The sequence below is a fragment of the Trachemys scripta genome, chromosome 5 (assembly GCF_013100865.1).
Source record: "Trachemys scripta elegans isolate TJP31775 chromosome 5, CAS_Tse_1.0, whole genome shotgun sequence".
In the NCBI taxonomy this organism is placed as follows: domain Eukaryota; kingdom Metazoa; phylum Chordata; order Testudines; family Emydidae; genus Trachemys; species Trachemys scripta.
Window position 1 is genome coordinate 24,065,522 of NC_048302.1, and position 17,867 is coordinate 24,083,388.

Consider the following 17,867-nt stretch of genomic DNA (forward strand, 5'->3'; position numbering starts at 1 on the left):
GATTTGAAAAATAGACTATTACAAAAGTACTATACAGTAGACCCTCAGAGTTACAAACACCAGAGTTACGAACTGACCAGACAACCACACACCTCATTTGGAACTGGAAGTATGCAATCAGGCAGCAGCAGAGACTCCCTCCCCCCACCCCCCAAAAAAAGCAAATACAGTACAGTACTGTGTTAAACATAGACTATGGAAAAAAAGGGAAAATTTAAAAAAATGATTTGACAAGGTAAGGGAACTGTTTCTGTGCTTGTTTCATTTAAATTAAAAGCAGCAAAGTTTCAAAGCTGTAGTAAATCAACATTAAGCTGTAATCTTTTGAAAGAACAACCATAACATTTTGTTCAGTTATGAACATTTCAGAGTTACGAATAACCTCCATTCCTGAGGTGTTCGTAACTCTGAGGTTCTACTGTATATGACGCAACAGCTGTAAACCTATTACCTGCTCTTAAGTTTTAGCTGTCTGTCGTTAAAGCTTTCAAAGGAACATTAGAAGAGAGATATCTCAAAAATATTGAGAAAAGGGGGAAGAAGCGAGGAAAGATAAAAGTGCAGAGGCAAAGAGGCAGATAGAACAGTAAGAAAGAAAATTAAGGCTTTCTTTAAAAAATATAAGCCCAGATAGTCACATTTTCCCACTAAGAAAGCCTGCCAAGGGAGCCAAGTGCGGATAAAGACTCTGTAAGGTTCTTTTCATGGAGTTTCCTCAGAATTCTTCCTTCTCTTTTCCCCCACACACATGAAAAGGAAGGGAATTCAGGTCCCAAGTCCCACAACTTTCCCCCCCCCCAGAGGTACTGTTGCTATGTGCTGCCTCCTAGGCACTACCAGCTCTCCAGCAGATTCCTGTCAGCAGCATTCCCTATTGGCCATGTTCTCTGGAATCTCACTTTAAAAGACAGAGTAGTGTGCAGGACACCTCTGGACACTTTCCAGAGCTCTCTGAGGTTCTCCCATTTTGAGACGTATGTATGACAGCAAGACAGCTGGGAATTGGATTTTTTTTTTATGAAAGAGCATCTGTGCCAAAAAATTTAAGAAATGTCAGAGAGAATGGAAAGTCCTGTGTTTGTGTTTAATAGGATGATGTTTGATTATTTCTCCCCTCAGACATATAGCCTTGATATACCAGAAATGGCCAGTGATTTTACAAGGACTGTCACATTTGTTTGAGTTGAGGCTGGAATTTGAACCTGCAACTCCAGAATTCACAAGACTAATGGCTTCAGCATTTTGACCAGTTGCTGTCCATCACCACTCCTCTCTCACACACCCTTTCAAATCCATCCTGAACAATAATGGAGTTCTGAAAAATTGTTCTGAAATTTGCCAGCTGCTTACTAGCCAACTGTAGCAGGACTTGTCAGTGCAAATTGAACAGTGAAAAACAGATGCTGTTATTTAATACAGCCGTCCTTCAAAATGTGATCAACTGCATATGTTTATCTTCTCTCTCCCTCCCTCTGTCTCACTCTGCTTTTCAGATTATCAGTTTATTAAATGTCTTCACACCACAGAAATCTCTGGAGGAATTCCAGGATGTGTAAGTAACCCGGGCAGTAATTAAACTAAAGCTTTAGAGGGAGGTGGGCCCTGGTATTGTATAGTGAACATAAAAATCCCAGTATAATGAAAAGGATGAGCTCCTCTAGCAAATTATCTTGTGAAGATGAAGCTTTAGATAGAATTTGAAAATGTAGACTGACCTATTTTAGGTATGTATAAGGCACCTATCACCTTTGTATCTAAGATCTGGAATAGAACACGCGTGCAAAGCATGCTAATGGCTGTTCTTAAGACAGGTAGTGTGGAGGAATATGAACATCTATGAGGAAGTGTACTTTGTTCCTTTGTGTTATTGGTTTGCTCAGGAAATGTTGTTGTATAACTCTCTGAGGTATGTGGGAGTGCTTTAAAATGTGGTGATTCACTTTGAAATAATATCCTTGTAAAAGAGACTGATGTGAAAGATTTTTTTTCCCTTTCATATTTATTGTGGGATAACCTTTGACTGTGTAAAATTTGTCTGCCTTGGGAAATAGTGGCGGAGTATGAGCTCCACTGAACATTGTCTACACCATGGGCACTACTGCATTTAATGAACTTGCCATGAATCAAATTTCATGTAGTCGCAAGTGTTGCTGTTTTATGTCAGCTAAATGGCTTCTGCCTTTCAGTCTATAGCACCTTATTCCATATTGCAGTATCACAAAAGGGAGGAGTTAATAGCATTGTTTGGAGTCAGGCAAGTACTGTCCATGTGTCTGCAAAAAGATCTACTGCCCCATTGCAATAATCTTGTTATTTCAGTCCTCTGCAAAGAATTGGTGAGGTGAGCCTGAGTTGGGAAGCTCACATATAAATCTAGATCAAGAGTCTTCCCAAAGTTTGAGGGAGTTTGGATCCGGTGTCCCAGTTAAGGTTCATCTCTACTTAAGAATAAATATCCCTTAAGAATTGAGCTGGTGGGTTAAATGTATTAACCAATCACTTCTGGAGGACTGAGTTAAAATCCAATTAAGACTATTGCTCAATCTTATTTAGCAGAAGCACAGTGTACAGTCAGATTAGTTAATTGGCATTAAAACTATATGGGATCACCCAGTCTTATAATCACTTCAGACAAATGTATTGTGGTAATATATATTTACCCTTCCTACCTCCATCAGTCCAGTGATCTCTGGAAGAAACCCTCTGATCAAATTGCAATAGCCATTTCTCAGGAGAAAAGGCTCGCAGCTTGGTGCATGTGGCATTAGCATGTTTGAGGATCCTGCTGCCTTGTGTGCCCATGTAGAGCACAGTCGCTGTGCTGTGGAATGTGCCAGGTAATCCCTGATATTCCAAGGATGTCAATGGGGCATTCTTGGAATGCTGCAATGGGAGACAAATCACAGAATGGTTCAAGGATTACTGAGCTTTGTGCTGGGGCTCAGGTGAATGGGCAGTTCAAAATCTTTTCTCCTTCTGCGTTACCATCTCACAGTGGAAATAAAAAAAAAGGATTGTGAAGAGAGAGAAGTGAATGTTGATTATTGCACAGAAGTTACTGGAAGCACCATGCCTGTGCAGGCAATAACTGTATGACTTTACTCTCCTATCTAGTTACCTGGTAATGGAATTGATGGATGCCAACTTGTGCCAGGTGATTCAGATGGAATTAGACCATGAACGAATGTCTTACCTGCTCTACCAAATGCTGTGTGGGATCAAGCACCTTCACTCTGCGGGAATCATTCACAGGGTAAGGTGACTGCACTTTGAAGGACAAGATACCGGTAGTTGTTGTTGTTAAGAGTCTTGGTGATGTCAACATGCAAACTTTGTGATTCAACTCCTTCATCAAGACCCAGCCTTCTCAATGTAAATATTGAGACTTATCTGTCAATAGTCGACGTGTCTGGCAAGTTAGCTGCATGGTTGTATGTTAAGGATGAGGACATTTGTCAAGTTAATCATCAAACAAAAAGGGAATGAGCAATAGGTAGTGTAAGACGCATAGTGATTATGATTATGGGAGAAGGTGGCGATAACTGCACTTTCTCCTGAAACTGTTGCTAGCTCTCAGAAGGCTGACAGTCACCTATAGTGCATTAAAATGCTATCAATTGATGGTGTCCAAACTGTGGTCCATGAATCGTTTGGTGGAGTTCCATGGAGAACTGTCTGGTCATATGTAATTGGTTCTCCTCGTTTCCATTTGCTTAAATGCATGAAAAGACTGCTAAACATTTGCTAAGTACGTTCCCAACATTATTTTATCATGTAAGCAATTGCTGTAGTTGCCACAGGAGTGAATGAGAAGATAGGTGGTCCGTGCAATTGTTGATACTAGAGTAAATGGTCCATACAATTGTGAACAGGATAGGAGGTGGTCCAGCTGACCCTGAATGCATGGGAAAATGTCCATGAGACAAACTTTCTCTTAAGATGTGGTCCACACTATGAAAATAGCCTGGGAACCTCTGCTCAAAAAACAATAATTTTTTTGGCTTCTGAGGGGAAGGGAAGAAAGACTGATGAAATGATTTTCATGTTGAATATTACTTTATAATATACAAAGACCTCCTTTCCTAAAACATACGTTGTGTAGAGCAGGGGTTCTCAAACTGGGGGTCGGGACCCCTCAGGGGGTCACGAGGCTATTATATGGGGGGTTGCAAGCTGTCAGCCTCCACCCCAAACCCCACTTTACCTCCAGCATTTATAATGGTGTTAAATATATAAAAATGTGTTTTTAATTTATAAGGGGGGCCGCACTCAGAAGCTTGCTACGTGAAAGGGGTCACCAGTTAAAAAAAAGTTTGAGAAGCACTGGTGTAGAGGATGTAGTATGTTTGGCTACTATAGTTCCCATAGTGTTCCAGGCAAAGAATGGGTCAGATTGTTTTTGTAAATAAAATATTCATATGAACCTGCATACACAGTTTGTGATGGTTCTAGTTATTGGAGCACAGTGGGCACTGCCCCACTCAGAATAAAGTGTAAACAAAAAAAATATTTCATCACCCTGATTCTATAAGCCTTTTAGAGCTATTAATTTAACAGCAGAATGCTTCCATCATCCAGAGGAAAGTATTCAAAGTTCCAAAGGCCAGAAGGGACCATTGTGATCATCTACTGTGATCTCTTGTATAACATAGGTTATAGAACTCCCCAGAATAATTCCTTTTGAACTACAGCATATCTTTAAAACGTCTTGATTTAAAAGTTATCACTGATGGAAAATCCACCATGACCCTTGGTAAATTGTTTCAATGGTTAATTACTATCACTGTTAAAAATGTATGCCTTATTTCCAGTCAGAATTTGTCTAGCTTCAGCTTCCAGCCATTGGGTCTTTTTATATCTCTGTCGGCTAGATTGAGGAGCCCATAATCAAATATTCATTCCCCATGTAAGTACTTGAAGTACTGTGATCAAGTCATCCCTCAGTCTTCTCGTTGTTAAGCAAAAATAGATGGAGATCCTTCAGTCTATCACTGAGAGAGGCATGTTTTCTAATCATTAAATCATTCCCTGACGTCTCTGAAATTTCTCCAATTTAGCAGTGTCCTTCTTGATGGAATCAAGCTGCTTGAAGCATCTGGACTATATCACTAGAGCACACGTTCCAATAGGGGGTGCCAAAGCAACAACAGGATTCAGAGACAGGCTAAAAAGTACCTTCCGTGAATGACTGCACATGCAGCTATGGAGCAGCGAAGTGTTTAGAGGTCCACCCAAAGTATGGATCCAGATCGCCAGTGTGCACAGCCTTTGTAGATGGCAGTCATGTCTGTTTTCCTTTGTGTCTCTTGCAGGATTTAAAACCAAGTAATATTGTGGTAAAGTCCGATTGCACGTTGAAGATTCTGGACTTTGGACTGGCCAGGACTGCAGGCACCAGCTTCATGATGACTCCCTATGTGGTGACACGTTATTATAGAGCACCAGAGGTCATCTTGGGAATGGGCTACAAGGAGAACGGTAGGGCTGTACCTCAATAGCAAAGACTGTGGCCGGCAGGGCCAGGGCTACTTTGGCAATTTATGGGCACCAGGAGAGGGAAATAATAGCAGTAAGGAACACCTTAAATTTAAAAACCAAAGTGATGTTAGATCTGAATTTTCCCAGTATTGCAATCAAACTGCAATAACTGATGGTTCTTGTCATGCAGTTTGCATTGAGTTTAACCACATGGTATTGCAGGTTAACAACCTGTGATTGACCAGCACTCCTTTGCCTGAGTGAGCAGCTGAAGAAGCCCTTTTTGACTAAAGTGTGTACCTATAAAGGCTGCTGTGAGCCAGAAATATTATGGGAATTGTTAGGGTTGCCAAATGGATGAAATAATCTAAAGCCAGTTCTTCTGAATCTCAGACCTCTCTAGTGAGGGGGGAAGAAGAGATGGGACCAAACCAAATTTGGAATCCAAACATTCCCAAATATTTCAAGATGCAGACCCGATTTAAATCTCAAGAATGGCTTTTGTATGTATAATAGGCTGAACTAACATCCCAGACTCTAACAACCTGCTGTTAGGGTGTACTCAGTCTAGATCTGAATTGTGCAGCTGGAGCCCATCTTTAATGGAAAGAGAAGGGAGGAAGAGGAGGAAACTGAACTACTTTTCTGTTGTTTCGTTTGTATGTAATCCTCCTAACTGTAGATAGAGGGCTCTGCTGTGAAAAACCTACGGGTCGTGTATCTTTCTGTCCTTGGACAGATTATGGGATGCAAGTAGAGCTACCATATTACAGAGGTGCCTATAAGAAAGAGTTCATTGTAGGAGGGATAAAGGGAAAGCTTTATCAAATACGTAGTTCTTGTTCTATAGCATAATTGAACATTATAACTGTCTAGGTGCTAGGTAGACCAGGCTGGAAAGAAGAGTAGGAAATATAGTGGAGAAAAGTCTATTATTATATTATTTTTGATGCCAAAGCAAATCTCCCTGTTAGATGAACAAACCTTTTCAATGACAAATGTAATGGGAAAGTAGCAGAAGCTCCGCACTATTTTACGTTAAGTTGGAGAATCCAATTAACATGCAGTAGAATTTGAAGTAACACTGACAGCATTCTTCAGCTGACAATGACATTGTATGCTTGGTTTTTTAGACGGATTTCTTTACGCAAGCGATAATACAGGCATGCTCATAACACACCTGTAAGCTATTTCATTACATGAATTGCTGGTAATATTCATGGATTCACAATGCAGGTTTTAATACTGTAGTTAGTAATTAGGAAAAAAATAGCACAAGTGCTAAATATGTTGCACCTTGGCTTTCTCATAAACTGAGTGCCTCCAAAAATCTTAACTGGGATCAACACACATGTCATCATTCCCTAATCTAAATATTAGGTTATTTTTATTCTAAAATGAGTTGCTCAGGCTTTGTGTGGTTCTCTCACAAAATTGGATTGTTAATGAGTTTGTTGTTGTGTTTGACACAGCAGAGAATTTTTCTCTGGTTTCATGCTGTTATAGTGGCACTTGGGTAAAGTTTGGGGCACTTTTGTGATCAAGTGAAAGACAGATTTGCGGAGGCACTCAGAATGTGTGCAACCCTCAAAGCGCCCTGGAAGTTAATGGAGAGATTCCCATTAATGTCAATGGCCATGGATCAAGCTGAAAGTGAGCAAGGAGCTTTTCTCTTTCAATTGAGCAAGATAAAATAGGCAAACATTTAAAAAATAAAATACATTTGAAAACAATGAATAAAGGAAATACAGATCAGCAAATCTGAGGAGCTGATGTGTCTGAGGGACCTGATCCAGGTCTCACTGAAGTCAATGGGAAAGATTGTTCTCTGCACCGCTGCTCAGGCCTGTGCTGTTGTATTACATGAGATCCCCCATTTTTTTCTCCACACTTTGTATGTTGACTATGAAGATTGTTCGCTGCTTTCATTTTCTCTCTGCACCCGATTGGCTAACGATGCATAGTTAGCACCATTTTGCCGAACTTACCTTGGAAAGACCCAAAACTACCACAAAGAAGAAAACTCTAACCCCACTTCAGGCATGCTTTAGCTGTCCTGTGCACCTAATACCTCTACCCTCCTTTCCCAGATGAAACATTTCACCCTTATTTTGTTTTACCAACAGCAACAAAAAGTTTTGGTTTGTTTGTTTTTTATTTTGTATTTTAAAGGATGAAAAGGGGAGAAGAAAAAGAGGAGAAATTGGTTGTACATTCCAAAAAATTTATCACAAAACAAGGATTTGAAGTTGGGAAAATATGGCAGTTTCTTGAAAAATAGTTTTTTCTTCACCATTCAGAGTGCTGATCCTTTCTTTCTTTACACTCTGTACATCAAGTATCTGTCTTTTTTTTCCCCTCCTTGTACAATTTCAAGGAAGAAAAACCCAACCTAAACCAAACAGATGAGCAACAGTGCACATTGCATCCAGTACGTGAAGTCAGGATGGGAAGCATAGAAACCTTCCTAGAAGACATGCTGGTATTCACTCTATGCAGCGTTCTGTATTTCAGTACCTATATAGTACACAGCATAGGCAGTGTATTCCAGACTTTGTATTCTTTCCCCTACATAGAGCTGGATCTTGCAGCAGGAGTTTGCAATACTCAGTGATTGTAGGATGGTGTCCTGACCTTCAGTCCTTACTTATGTCCCAGTTAGGACAACTAGTGTGAGTGAGGGCTGCAGGTTCAGATTCAATCCTGCAGTAATAAACCCATAAACTGGCCCAAAAGCCAAGTAGGAGGTGATTCCAGATGATCACTATTTTTTTTTTTTAAGTAAGGATTTGGGTTTTTATTTTCAACCTTTGTATTTTTTCCACCCACTAAGTGCAGTTTGTCCTTGCAGACCCAACACAGCTGTACATCTCTATTTATTTTTACTTTCTGGCTAGTGTTGTGCCTTTTTACCCTGTGGGTTCCACACAATCTCAGGGGCAGGATGAGGGCAAAATGAGAGAGCTCCCCTTCAAGTTCATGCCTTCCTTTTTCATGTGTTTTAGAAAGCATAGCAGTAAGCCCTCTGCTGAAACCCCCTGGATGGTTTTAACATAGATTAGACATGCTTTCAGCTGATCAGTTTCCAACACATGAAGCCTGCTTGTGAGTTAATTGGGTCTAGGTGCATTTTTCATGTTGCCTGAATCAGAGAGAGACTATATTGACAAACCTCTGTTGGTTTTCCTGTGAAAAAAGGTGCATATTTTTATTTCAGTTAGTTTAACAAAAACTCTGACAATGCTGATATTTCAAATATTTTTCCAATTTTACTGAGCCTGATGGTGCTTTTATCTATTTATTTATTTTAGCGTTTGGTGGGAGGAGAAAAAACTGTACTATTCTGATCAACCTGCTCTTTTTCCCCTCCTTTAGGAGTGAAGTGTCTTAGTTAACTTTGCTTTTTTTCCCCCCTTCTACACTTCCCTGTCTCTGCTGTTCTAGTGGATATATGGTCTGTGGGATGCATTATGGGAGAAATGGTTCGCCACAAAATCCTCTTTCCAGGAAGGGACTGTATCCTTGTGCCATTTGCTGCAGCTTCACCTATTTATTTATTCCTCTCCTTCATCCCATCCCCTCTTAAACATATAATAAATATACCAGGACTGTAAGGATAGAAGCAAAAAGTTGAATTTACGAGGTCTGAGTAATTTTGAGGGGGAATAACCCAATTCATGAAATGAACAAAAAATAAAGAAATCAAAATGGAAAAACAGATACAAGCTGAATTATTTCAATCCAATCTTTTTCTTTTATTATTATTTTAAAACCTTTAGTCCTCCTGTCTTATGTAAAAAGTGTGTATGTCATATTAAGAAAGAATACAGAAAACAAATGTTTAGCATTCCTTATTGATTACCCTTTCACACAAAAAACAAAACACCCTATCCTGACCCATCCGATCCTGTAAGTCTGTTTTTCTGCTTTACTGTTTTGGAAATGGTAACTTCATGATGTTTGTGGTGACATCATAATCTTTTGCTCGCTAATGCATCATTGATATGGATTCATCTCAATGCTGTATGGGCTCAAAGTTGAGTCGATACAACATTTTTTTTCTAAATTTTTTTGACTTACCTACTTTAAAACAACCGTATATCTGGTGTGATCTCCAAATTTGCCTGAAATCAGATTCCTGTTAATTTTAAAATGGACTTTCCTTCACTTGCATGAGGTCTGTGTCCCTCTCTGTCTTGATCATCTAAGCTTGGATTATATTCTTTTTACCACCTCTGAGGTGGTGAAAGTAATATTAGAAAATGAAAACAAAAGAGGAGATGTGTACTTAGCTTTTGACTTGGCAAAGGCTAAGCCAGAGGACCTGCCTGGGATATATGAGATGTGTGGGAAATGTATTTGTGCCCATCAGAATAAAAATGCAATAACATAACACATGTTCTGTTTTCCAAAAAAGGGGATTAATTATGACAGGTTGGCAGAAGGACACCATAAAAATCTGGCATCAGAAGACATTGGCAGTTAGTCTGGATCAAAAAAACTATTTTTAAAGACAAAAGGTCATAGGCACTAATTATTTTTGCTGGATCTCAAGTGATTCATGTAGTGTTGAACAAAGTTACATATGGATCTTGCAATTGGATTTATGTGGGAGGAGCCCCATCGATAACACATGGGTGTCCAAATGAATCCAGTTGCAGAACTGGGACTTAACAACAGTCACATATGATTTTCTCCCACGCGCATTCAATAGGGAATACTGCAGATATTATTATCTCCTACATGCTTAGGAGAAAATAGCAAAGATATTAATGGCTGCCACTGTATTCTCCTCGATTAATGTAGGAATGTGAAAACCTGAGACACACAGAAAGAGACTTTGGATCACTGTTTAGAGTTATTTTAGTTGATTTTGGAGTCTCATCCTAAAAGGTTAAAGTGCTTCCTGTGAAGTACTGGGTATCTTCCCCACTCAATGAAGTCAATGGAAGTTGAGGGTGTAGAGCACCTTCAAGGTGCAGCTAACAGTTTTCAACATTGTGTCCTTAGATCATTGTGGCATTTCCAGTTTTATGATGGTATTAAGGAGTCACCGTCAATTTTTATCAATTTCTGTTGCTGTTTTCTCTGACTTTTCTTAAGGTATGATGCCTAATTCAACTATTTATCAAACCTTAGGGGCCCAATCCAATGTCCATTGCATTCACTGGGAATGTTTCTGAAGTCAATGAACAAGAGATTAGATTCAGTATTTAGTTCATTAATCAACTGGAAAACAATAAAAAAATAATTGCAAAGGAACAATGTAATATGATGGTTGATTGCAGCTCTCTTTTTTTCATCAACAAACAGGATGCGACAGTCATGTCTTTCTGCCTATTTTTAACAATCCATTTAAAAAACAAATCCCAAACTTTTTTCAACCCGACTCTTACTGTGGTGCTTTCATCTGGCCATGTCAAAGTCACTCTTATTAGTGTCTGATTTTTCTTTTTCAGTGGATAGCCAGAGAATATTAAAAAAACAAAATCTTTCACCATCCAAATGTTCATTAAAATCATCTGAAGATATGAGAAAAAAAATAGTTGATTGTTTGGATCTCCACCCAAAGCCGGAGACAAACTGAGGGATAGACCTGCTGTTTTAAATCATTGGAAATCGCCCCCCCCCCAAAAAAGTTAATTTATTGTGACCCTTTTAAAGTCAGTATTAATCACTCTAATTTGTTTGGGGGTGCAGAAGGGAGTTTTTTGTCAGGTGACTTGGGGGAGAAAAATGCAGTGTATAACTTCATTCCCAAGATATTTATTTGTTAATCGATTTGAACCAAAGAAGAATAATAAGAATTTCCAGTATCAAAAAGCTGGATTGTGCGTGTGTCTGAGATTCTTTTTTTTCCTGCTCTATTTGGTAACTGTTTGAATGGGCAGGTCCAGTCAACCTTCTCGATACAGTAAGTCCCTGAAAAACACTTATGCAGCAGCAGAAACCTCATTGAAAGCCTTCTTGACAAAACTTTTCTTGCAGTGCCTGAGGGCCTTTCTGATGACATTAAGTCCTCCAGCTGAAAGGGGTCTCTCTATATAGAAATATAAATCTTTATTTCTTTGTAATTGCTAAAGGGAATGGCTATTGTATTTGGTTTGCTGTAGGTCCATGAGGCTGTCTCATTTGTAGCTTGGAACAGGAACCCACAATTGTACTGGCACAATAAACACAGAAGATTGAGAGCTGCTGGCAAGTTTGAAGAAAAGGCAGGTTTAAATATCTCGGCATCCCAAAGCAGAATAACCATCAAATTGGGTCTATCAGTCTATTAAAGCCTGCATGGAAATTAAAGAACATGGAGGACAGATTGTAGACTAATTGATGTTTATTATTAATGAGCTATTTGTAGGTGACTTTGCAAAAAGTCCTACATTCTACATAGATGTCAAGGTAATACTCTCATCTCAAGGGCTATGGGTATATGCACATGACTTCAGTTAGTGTTAAATGCAAGTTATGCATCAAAATGAGAATACGACTCCCAGATTTATTACCAAATGTAATAACCAAAACTAGACTATTTCATGAGAAAGAAATCCAGCTTTTGACATATTTCCAGCCTAAGTTGCAGACCAAAATGTTTCAGAAAATGTGTCTAATCAAATCCTGAGATTCAGTTTTTACTCCATTCTTACTCCTAATTAAGTCAGTAGGAGTTTGCTTGAGTAAGAACTTAATTAAAAAAAAAAAAAAGAGGAAGGACCTTAGGATATAGCCAAGTCTGAACTCTTGGAAGCTGCGAAAATTAGACAGAACCTTCGAAACCTCTTGTGGTTCCCAAACTCTGACTAATAATGTCTACAAAATCTCATAAGATTTCAGTACAATGATAGGAAATGCACTTTGTGCACTATGTAATGGAAGCAAAACATGAAACATTATCTGAACTCTGTTATTTTTAAATGAGAGATTAGCTTACAGAGATAAGACGGGCTGAAACCCAGATTGACATTACACAGACAGACACCCACACTCATTCCTTCAAGGATTCTTTGTTGAAATATTAATTCTCACTTGGGTTTTTTTTATTTCCCCCAGTGTAGGGACATTTATTTTCTACAGTAGGAAAGTGACACAGTTTATTTCTGGCATGAAAATCACTCTAGTTTGGAGGGGGTACGTGTGTGTGTGAGAGAGATTCCTGAAGAAGGTTGAAGCTGAAATATTATTATAGTTATGAATTACTGTATTGAATTGCTCAGGACCATATTGTACCAGGCACTGTTTAAAAAAAGAAAAAAAGAGTGGTGGGAGAACAAGGTTCCAGCTTTGAAAAGCTTACAATCTAAGACAAGACTTAAGTGAGAAAAGAGAATGAAGATAGCAATAATAGGAACAAGAACAGGAGTACTTGTGGCACCTTAGAGATTAACAAATTTATTAGAGCATAAGCTTTCATGGACTACAGCCCACTTCTTTGGATACATCCGAAGAAGTGGGCTGTAGCCCACGAAAGCTTATGCTCTAATAAATTTATTAGTCTCTAAGGTGCCACAAGTACTCCTGTTCTTTTTGCGGATACAGACTAACACGGCTGCTACTCTGAAACCAATAATAGGAACATGAGTTCAAACAGACTTATTGTATATAGCTATCAACCTAGAGACCCAGATTTTCAAAAGTGACCAACACTGACAACTGTGGTCAGATTTTTTAGAAGAGCTCAGATCCCATTTAAGCATCTAAAATGAAATAGCCAATTTTGCAAATTACTCAGGATCCAGCAGGTGCTACTGAGAATAATGAGTTAATAGATGGTGAAGTCTTTGAAAATTGGGCCTATGCAACATTTTTCTTTGATGAATTTATCTGTTTGGTTATGGATCATAATTATCTTTACTTCTACAGGAATATACAGTAGAACCTCAGAGTTACAAACACGTCGGGAATGGAGGTTGTTTGTAACTCTGAAATGTTCGTAACTCTGAACAAAACAATATGGTTGTACTTTCAAAAATTTACAATTGATATTGACTTAATACAGTTTTGAAACTTTACTATGAAGAAAAACATGCTGTTTTCCTTTTTTTTTAGTAGTTCACATTTAACACAGTCCTGTACTGTATTATTATTATTATTATTATTATTATTTTTGTCCTTTGGTTTCTGCAGCTTCCTGATTGTGGTGCATGGTTGACTGGTCAGTTCGTAACTCTGGTGTTCGTAACTCTGAGGTTCTACTGTACACACAAAAAATACCACATACATTATAGTGATCAGTGTGATCTAAAAAATACAGTGTGTTAGAAAAAGTAGTTGCTATCTATAGTTCTTGAAAGATGCAGTGAAAAGTTCTGTATTTAGTTATTGAGCGAGACTTATGTAATTACAGTTTGTTAGTGGGTGAGGTTAGTGTCGTGAATGACAGGTTCTGATAAGCTTTTGTGTAAGAAATTATCTGTTCTTACCTTTGATGCAATTTCATGTTCAAAATTTATTGCTTCTATTTCTATTTGTTCAGTGTAGTATTCTTCTTTTTTAAAGCCACCTTTTGTTTAAAAGATCAGTAGCCATGAGACTTTAGCAAGAGGAGAGAGTTTCAAAATGGCTGGCATGCTTCTCAAACTTGATCATTTGGTGGGTGTTGACTTATTGTTTGGATTTTATCTACTTATTAGCGGAGTTGGCTTGTGCATGCATCAGTTTGAATTTGTATCCAGACACAAGCTTGGATATGGGGTTTTGGTTAGCGTGGGGACAGTTTGAGTTTCAGTAGTGTTTTCCTCACATGATAGGTCATCTGGCTCCAATAGACATCAGTGAAATTTGCATCCATATAGACACTTGACCATTAACATTATTTTAACTTTTTGGACTCAATATATGTATATTCCATACATATTTAGTTTACAGTCAGTGGTACACATGATATGCATATCTGTGCAGACTCATAGCTAAGGCTACGATTTAGTCGTGGAGATCACGGCAGTCACAGATTCTATGCATTTACTGGGTCTCCGTGACTTCTTGGGGGTCAGCTGTCAACAGCTGAAGCTGGGGCTGGAGCCGAGGCTGGGGCTGGAGCCAGGGCTATGCTCCCCTGCCCGCGTTGTGGGCTGCAACTGGTGCCATGTGCCCCAGCCCCGCAGCTTCTGCCAGGGACTGCAGCCGGGGCCGTGCGCCGCTGCCCCAGAGCTTCCACCAGGGGCTCAACTGGGGCTGTGTGCCTCTGCCCCGCAGTGCAGGTGGGCGCCCCGCCCCACATTGGGGGCTACAGCACCCCTGCCCCATGTTGGGGGCTGCATCCGGGGCCATGCGCCCATGCCCGCTTCTGCCCCACATAGGGGGCTGCAGCTGGGGCTGTGTGCGCCTACCCTGCAGCTTCCACAGGGGTCTGAAACCAGGGCCGTATGCCTCTGCCCCATGGCTCGTATGGATATTTTTAGTAAAAGTCATGCACAGGTCATGGGCTCCATGAATTTTTGTTGTTTGCCCATGACCTGTCCGTGACTTTTACTAAAAATAACTGTGACAAAATCTTAGCCTTACTCATAGCCAATTCCTATGTGCAGTCCAAGTAAGTGGTTTGTACAGAGGGAAATCTCTGAATCTGGATTATCCCCAATAGCCTCATAAATGGCAATGGAGATAATCCCCGGTTGCTTTTACAACACCAGCTTTAGAGGTTTGGGGATAGTGGATCTATGTAGCGGTGGCTCCACCCAAACTTCCCTTGTCCACTCGCCAAGACTTTTCTGCACTGAAGTAGGTAGAACCCCCTGGAGCACAGCTCTGTAGGACATAGTGGTCTGATCTGGGTGAACTCTCCATGTTGCCTGCCCCCCTGCACATCAGGCTCTCACCAAAATAGAACACGAGGGAGTGAATCGGGGAGGAAACTGATTAATGAGTTCTTAATTTAGAATGGAGAGTATTTAAAAAAAAAAAGTTTTTTGCACATCTGGTTGGGGTTTCATTTGGGACAAAGGTATTATTTATTTATTTCAATTAGGGTTTCCCTTACATCAACACTGGGTTTAATTAGCCTGGGTGTTTGCACTGTGAGCTATTTCAAAGAAACATTACTATAATAGCTTACCTCTTTATAAGAATCAAATAATTTGAATCTTAACAGATTCATTCTCCACTTTCTCCTAGGAGATCAGGGTTATCTCTTACTTCTGGAGAAAGCCATTTCCCCATATAAACAGGGGAGACTTCACAAGTAATTTAATCAAGTGGCGGTATAAACCAGAAAGGACAATATCTAACTGACTTTGCATTAATCGTAAAACTAAGCTGGCAAGAAATTGTATCTATTTGCAGTATTTAATTGCTAGATGTTTTTCAAGGCACTATAAAAACTAGCACTACAATGCAAAATGTCCAGTCTGCCTTCTAGCCAGGGTCCCATGTTGGGGGGCGGGTAGTGAGAGGAGGTGCACTTTCCGAGCAGAAGCTCCAGAAGGTACAGCGGCTGAAGCGGGAGGATCACTTGGAGCTCTAGGAACACCAATGTTCTACCCTTCAAAGGAGAGCACGCCCACTCCCCTCTGCACTGGCAAGCTCAATATATCTATATTGATTTGTGGCAAATTCTTGTCATGTTTTCTAATCTCGGTAATTAAGAGGTAGATTTTCAAAGGTATTTAAATATCTGCTGATGCAGTTGGATATCTACAGGGATTTTTCAGTCAATGGGAGTTAGGTGCCCAATCTACTCAGGTACTCTTTAAAATCCCACTTGGTGCCTATCTGCTGCTTAGGCAGCTAAATACTATTGAAAATCTAGCCATTAGTGCCCATATGTGTCCATATATAGAACCCAACACTTCAGCTTGCAGAGCTCAGATCATCTAGCTGCTGGGTTGAGAAGCACTTTCTGTGTTTTAAATTGCTTGCTTTGCGCTAGCTTTTTTTTTTGTGAGCCTCAGAGGTATACATGGGCCTGATTCTCCACTCCGTGACTCTCTTGTAACTTTATTAATGTTAACAGAGATAGGCTGGTATAATAGAGTGGAGTTTCACAACCTGTATATAAAAGGGATATAGGTAAAACATTCATTGTCAAGGCAAGTAGGTACTTTAATTACCAAAATTAGTACACAAAATAAGAATTTACCATGGATTATAAATTTTCATTTTTGATTAATAATTGTATACAAATATGTATTAATATTGTGGAGGGAGAGGCTATTGAAAGATTCTCCATAGAGAAGATGAAATAATTATAATATGCTTGGCTATAACCTCTGTGGCTCACAATACAGAAAGTGGTTCTAAACCCAACAGTTAGATGACCTGAGCTCTGCAAGCTGAAGAGTTGGGTTTAGACTACTTTTCATTGTATTTGGTTAAGCGTGTATTGGTTTAAATTGCTTGGCCCAGATGCTTTGCAAATTTACTCCCATTGTGATTTTTTTTCTAAGAGCTATAGACGTACATTCAAGTAATCACTACTGCAGCTTCTTGTGACTCACTAATGGACCAATACGGAAGTCTTTGCACAGGAAAAGCCTCCCCCTGAAGCCAATGGAAGCTTTTCCATTGAGTGTAGTAAGGTGAGCATGCCAAATGCTAAGAAACACCTTTGGGCTAGATTAAGCATATACAATGTGCCTTGTGCAAGAGGTGCTATGTGAGGTGCAGCTGCACGGGCCCAGGAGCAGCACAGGAAAGGAATCGTGCCATCTTCTCCTTCCTTGCTTCAGGGTGGGAGTAACAAACTACTGGCCCCTTACTAGGTTACATCCCCCCACGTCAGCTCAGCTATGCTGGTAGGCACATTGGAGGGGCAGATCCAAATCTCTGCACACTAGTTCAGGGGTGAAATAGTGAATGTACAGAATGTGTTTAGCCCTCGGAGCCTGGAACCAAGCTCTGGAGAGAACACAGGGTGTCAGGCGTGACACTCTCCCCCTTATGCCCATGTGGTTGTGTAGGCAGGGCCACAATCAGGCCTTTTGTTAGTCTTGCAGGTCTACTGTGGAAAAACTGTGACTGTGTTTAACTAAGGTGAACATAATCTTTTCTGAATTCCCAGCAGGTGACTGCTTTAAAGTACCTTGCTGAATCGAGGACTGAAAGTAGAATATGGTCTTATGCTAGATTTGTTGGTATCCTGACAAATGTACATGCTAGAATTCACCATTATTAATATTAAACTCAGAAGCTCTAAATTAAAATTTTCTGTGTTTCTCAAATTCCCTTAGACTTTTAGTTCTCAGTTGCAGAGCGGGGAGATATAATTACTATGTATCAATGAATGTATAGTATATGTAGAAAGAAAGAGAGAGCGAGCTCTAAACCTGTTAGGAAATCTGCAGCATTAATACTGTACCAATAAAATAAATTTGCATGCATCAAATCACCTGATAAAATTTATAATCATTTTTATAGTGCAGGTGTAAATTTTTATAGGGTGAGTGTACTGAAACTTT

At 39.6% G+C, this 17,867-nt stretch overlaps 1 protein-coding gene across 8 annotated transcripts in view; it reads left to right on the top strand.

Annotated features, from left to right (window-relative positions):
- The window catches only part of MAPK10 (mitogen-activated protein kinase 10), a 258,639-nt gene that overhangs the window by 175,543 nt on the left and 65,229 nt on the right, over positions 1-17,867 (top strand). For 6 of the 8 annotated variants that reach the window (XM_034771494.1, XM_034771498.1, XM_034771495.1 and 3 more), the window contains 4 exons: positions 1,494-1,552; positions 3,115-3,253; positions 5,313-5,478; positions 8,923-8,994. In XM_034771494.1, the coding sequence (XP_034627385.1) occupies positions 1,494-1,552; positions 3,115-3,253; positions 5,313-5,478; positions 8,923-8,994 (436 nt within the window). The remainder of the gene's footprint in view (positions 1-1,493; positions 1,553-3,114; positions 3,254-5,312; positions 5,479-8,922; positions 8,995-17,867) is intronic. The other 2 variants (XM_034771497.1, XM_034771499.1) reach the window with 1 other exon arrangement.